A 4,833-nucleotide genomic window follows, 5' to 3' on the forward strand; every position below is an offset into this window, starting at 1 on the left:
CGGCTTAATCTACATAATTTTAAAAACAACTAAAAAAGAGAAGCTAACAGGCAAACAGGGGCCCAAGACAGCAGCACTCACCAAAGCGATCCTCCGGTCTCTGTTCAGCACCAGACCTGGAGGTGGAATTACAAAGACAGTGGCCTCAGTGCCATCTTTCAGGGTGAGGGGATGCACCTCGACCTCCCTGGGAACCCCATTTCTCCCACATGAACTGGTGAGAACCACCCCTGGCATCCTCAGTCGGCCCTGGATTCCTTGTGCTAGGGTCCAGCTGGAACAAGGTTTGACCACGGCCACCTGGCTTCGGACCAGCCAGGCCACACAGGCCTTCCCGGCCACCCAAAGGGGCAGAGGGGCAGAATGAGGCTGGGAACAGTTAGGCTAACTGGCATCGAAGAGCTCTTTGAGAAACTTGAAATGTCCATCTGGATCTTTAACCACGAGGAAGTAGCACATCACTAAGAATCACATCATCACCTGTTGAAGAGAAACTGAGTGAAAAAGGAAACCTTGGCAGAGTCGTGAGGCCTGGGTGGTTACCAGCCGCAGCCTCAGGCAGTGACTCCATTCCCTGCCCCACCCCAATTCTGCTCCTGGGCAATGTCCCTCAAGAACCACCAGCATGGGGTGTCTGGGAGGGGCACAAAGAGTCCCCCCTACGAGTCCTTCTCAGACACCACCTTCACAGCCAGGCCTCTCCATCCCCCTTCTGACTTATTTTCCTTCAGAACACTTTCTGAGGCATTCGGGCATTTAATTATCGACTGCTTCTATCCTCTGCCAGAATGTAGCCTCCATGAGGACAAGAAGTTTGGTCTCTCTTGTTCACAGCTGTGTCCTCGGTACTAAAAACGGTGCCTGCCACACAGCAGGTGCTCAAAAAGTGCTTGCTGACTGAGTAAACAGATGTCCACCCCTCGGCGGGTCCAGGAGGAGTTGGAGAAGGTTTCAAGGAGAGGGTGCTGTGCCACTGTTTGAGCCACGTGATGGGTACATGAGAGTTACTGTGATTAACATTATTACTGGCCAGCCTCGGTGGCTCAGCCTATAATCCCAGCACTTTGGGAGGCCAAAGTGAGTGGACTGCCTGAGCCCACTGGTTTAGACCAGCCTGGGCAACTTGGCAAGACCTTGTTTCTACAATAAATCACAATTTAGCCGGGCGTGGCATAGTGCGTGCCTGTAATTCTGGCTACTTGGAAGGCTGAGGCGGAAGGATCGCCAGAGCCCAGCAGGTTGGGGCCGCAGTGGCCTTGAGCGTGCCACTGCATCACAGCCTGGGCGACAGAGTAAGACTCTGACTAAAAACAAACAAGCCGAGCTCGGTGGCTTAGCTTGTAATCCTGCCCTTTAGGAGGCTGAGGTGAGTGGATTGCCTGAGCCCGTGGTTCGAGACCCACCTGGGCAGCGAGACCTCATCTCTGCAATAAATCAAAAAACTAGCCGGGCGTGGTAACGCTTGCCTGTAGTTCCAGCTACTTGGAAGGGTGAGGCGGAGGGATCACTAGAGCCCAGCAGGTCGAGGCTGTGGTGGCCGGGAGCGGCCACTGCACTCCAGTCTGGGCGACAGAGTGAGACTCCAACTCAAAAAAACAAAACAAAACAAAAACATTATTATTATTTTACTTAAATACACATATATGATATACCAACAAGTTTGGGTTTTTGGGGGAACTAAATGAACTCATTCTAAAGTTCACATGGAAAAATAAACCAAGAAAAACTCTGTAAAAGAGCTATGAAAGGAGACTGGGCTTGGTGGCTCAGACTGTAATCTCAGCACTTTGGGAGGCCGAGGCAAGTGGATTGCCTGAGCTCGCGGGTTAGGGACCAGCCTGGGCAGCTTGGTGTACCTCATTTCTACAATAAATAAAAAATTAGCCAGGCCCGGTAGCACACACCTGTAGTTCCAGCTACTTGGAAGGCTGAGGCAGAAGGATAGCTGGAGCCCAGCAGGTCGACACTGGAGTGGCCGTGAGTGTGCCACTGCACTCCAGCCTGGGCAATAGAGTGAGACTCCAACTCAAAAAAAAAAAGGAAACTGTCCAGCCGGGTGTGGTGCCTCATGACTATAATCCCAGCACTTTGGGAGGTGGAAGCGAGAGAATGGCCTGAGTCCAGGGGTTTGAGACCAGCCGGGGAACTTGGCAAAACCTCATCTCTACAATAAATCAAAACAATTAGTTGGACATGGTGGTGCTCGCCTGTGGTTCCAGTCACTTGGAAGGCTGAAGCGGAAGGATGGTCTGAACCCAGCAGGTTGAGGATGCGGTGACTGTGGGCGTGCCACTGACTCCAGGCTGGGTGACAGAGTGAGACTCCAACTCAAAAATTTTAAAAAAAGGGACTGTCCTATTAGATAGGAAAACCCTAGGCTGGGCCTCAATAATTTAAGCTGTGTAGTGCAGACAGATGATAGTAAGCAGACCCACAGACAAACACACAGTCCAGAGACAGATCCAAATAGAGATCGATGGTCTCTTATGCCAGAGGGGAAAATCAGGCTTTAGGCCACTGAGGAATCATCTAGAAAAAGATGAATAAGGCCTGGCTCGGTAGCTCAGCCTGTAATCCCACCACTTTGGGAGGTCGAGGTGAGTGGATTGCCTGAGCCCAGGGGTTCGAGACCCACCCGAGCAACTTGGCGAGACCTCGTCTCTACAATAAATAAAAAAATTAACCGGACATGGTAGCATGCACCTGTAGTTCCGGCCACTTGGGAGGCTGAGGGGTGCAAGGATCGCCGGAGCCCAGCAGGTCGAGGCTGCGGTAGCCGGGAGCGGCCACTGCACTCCAGTCTGGGCATCAGAGTGAGACTCCAACACATACACACAAAAAGATGAAATCAGATCCAAACCTCGTTCCATACACTAGATAAGTACCCAATGTAGCAAATACTTAAAACGCAAATATGAAACCCCAAACAGTATTAGAATCAGCGTGAATTTTTAACTATGATTCAAAATCCAGAAGACAAAAAAGTTGCATTTAAAAAAATTCTGCATTGCAAGAAAAAAAAATAAAACCAACAACACCCTAAGTAAAGTCAAAAGATAAATGAGCCAGGCTCGGTGGCTCAGCCTGTAATCCCGCGCCTTGGGAGGCTGAGGTGAGTGGACTGCCTGAGCCTGCGGGTTTGAGACCCACCTGGGCAACTTGGCAAGACCTCATCTCTACAATAAATCAAAAATTAGCCGGGCATGATAGCGCGTGCCTGTAATTCCAGCTACCTGGAAGGCTGAGGCGGAAGGATCACTGGAGCCCAGCAGGTTGAGGCTGCGGTGGCCGGGAACATGTCACTGCACTCCAGTCTGGGTGAAAGAGTGAGACTCCAACTCAAAAAAAAAAAAAAGATAAATGACAGGCTGGGTGTGGTGGCTAATGTCTGTATTCCCAGCACTTTGGGAGACTAAGGCAGGACTGCTTGAGCCCAGTTTGAGGCTGCAGTGAGCTAGGATCACACCACTGCACTCTAGCCTGAGTGATACAGCAAGATCCTTTCTCTTTTTTTCTGAGTAGTAGTCTCACTCTGTTGCCCAGGCTGGAATGCAGTGGCACACTCACGGTCACTACAATCTCTGTCCGCTGGGCTCAGGCAATCCTTCTACATCAGTCTTCTAAGCACTTGGAACCACAGGCGTGAGCCACCACACCTGGCTAATTTTTTGATTTATTGCAGAGGTCTCACCATATTGCCCAGGCTGGTCTTGAACTCCTGGATTCAGGCAATCCTCTTGCCTCTGCCTCCCAAAGTGTTGGGATTATAGGCATGAGCCACCGCATTTGGCAGATCCTCTCTCTTTAAAAAAAAAATTGATTAGCTAGGTGTAGTGGCACATGCCTATAGTCCCAGTTACTAGAGGCTGAAGCAGAAGGATTACCTGAGCCCAAGAGGTCAAGACTGCAGTGAGCCATGATCGTGCCACTGCACTCCAGCCTAAAAAAACAAAACAAGCTGGTGCAGTGGTTCATGCCTGTAATCCCAGCACTTTGGGAGGCTGAGGCGAGAGGACTGCCTGAGCTCAGGGGGTCAAGACCACCCTGAACAACATGGTGAGATACTGTCTGTACAATAAATCACAAAAAGTTAGCTGGGTGTGCTGGTGCGTGTCTGTAGTTCCAGCTACTGGGAAGATTGAGGCAGTAGGATTGCTTGAGCTCAGTAGGTAGAGGCTGCAGTGGCTGTGAGCGTGCTACTGTACTCCAGCCTGGGGGACAGAGTAAAACTCTGACTCAAAAAAAAAAAAAGAAAAAAAACCCAAAAACCAAAACAAAACAAAACAAAAAAGATAAACGACAACTTGGGGAAAAGTATTTGCCATTCAATCTCCCCAACATCCTAAAAATTGAAAAAAGGCCAATAATCAGATAGTAAGATGGGCAAGAGGACAGGTATATGTAGTCCTCAATAAAAAAACAAGCTCGGTGGCTCAGTCTGTAATCCCACGCCTTTGGGAGGCTAAGGTGAGTGGATTGCCTGAGCCCGCGGGTTCGAGATCCGCCTGGGCAGAGAGACCTCATCTCTACAATAAATCAAAAAATCAGCTGGGCGTGGTAGCACATGCCTGTAATTCCGGCTACTTGTAAGGCTGAGGCGGAAGGATCGCTGGAGTCCAGCAGGTCGAGGCTGCAGTGGGCGGGAGGGGCCACTGCACTCCAGTCTGGGCGACAGAGTGAGACTCCAACTCAAAAAAAAAAAACAAACAAACATGAGAGGCTGACCCTTACCATAAGAAAGAGCAAGCCAGGCTCGGTGGCTCAGCCTGTAATCCTGCGCCTTTGGGAGGCTGAGGTGAGTGGATTGCCTGAGCCCGCGGGTTCGAGACCTGC

At 50.4% G+C, this 4,833-nt stretch overlaps 1 protein-coding gene across 1 annotated transcript in view; it reads right to left on the reverse strand.

Annotated features, from left to right (window-relative positions):
* SERHL2 (serine hydrolase like 2) overlaps positions 1–4,833 on the reverse strand; it is a 22,050-nt gene that overhangs the window by 6,433 nt on the left and 10,784 nt on the right. Inside the window, exon 10 of the mRNA XM_021707598.1 lies at positions 82–116. Within this exon, the coding sequence (XP_021563273.1) occupies positions 82–116 (35 nt within the window). The remainder of the gene's footprint in view (positions 1–81; positions 117–4,833) is intronic.

The sequence above is a fragment of the Carlito syrichta genome, unplaced genomic scaffold, assembly GCF_000164805.1.
Source record: "Carlito syrichta isolate Samal-C Ts95f unplaced genomic scaffold, Tarsius_syrichta-2.0.1 Scaffold120597, whole genome shotgun sequence".
NCBI lineage: Eukaryota > Metazoa > Chordata > Mammalia > Primates > Tarsiidae > Carlito > Carlito syrichta.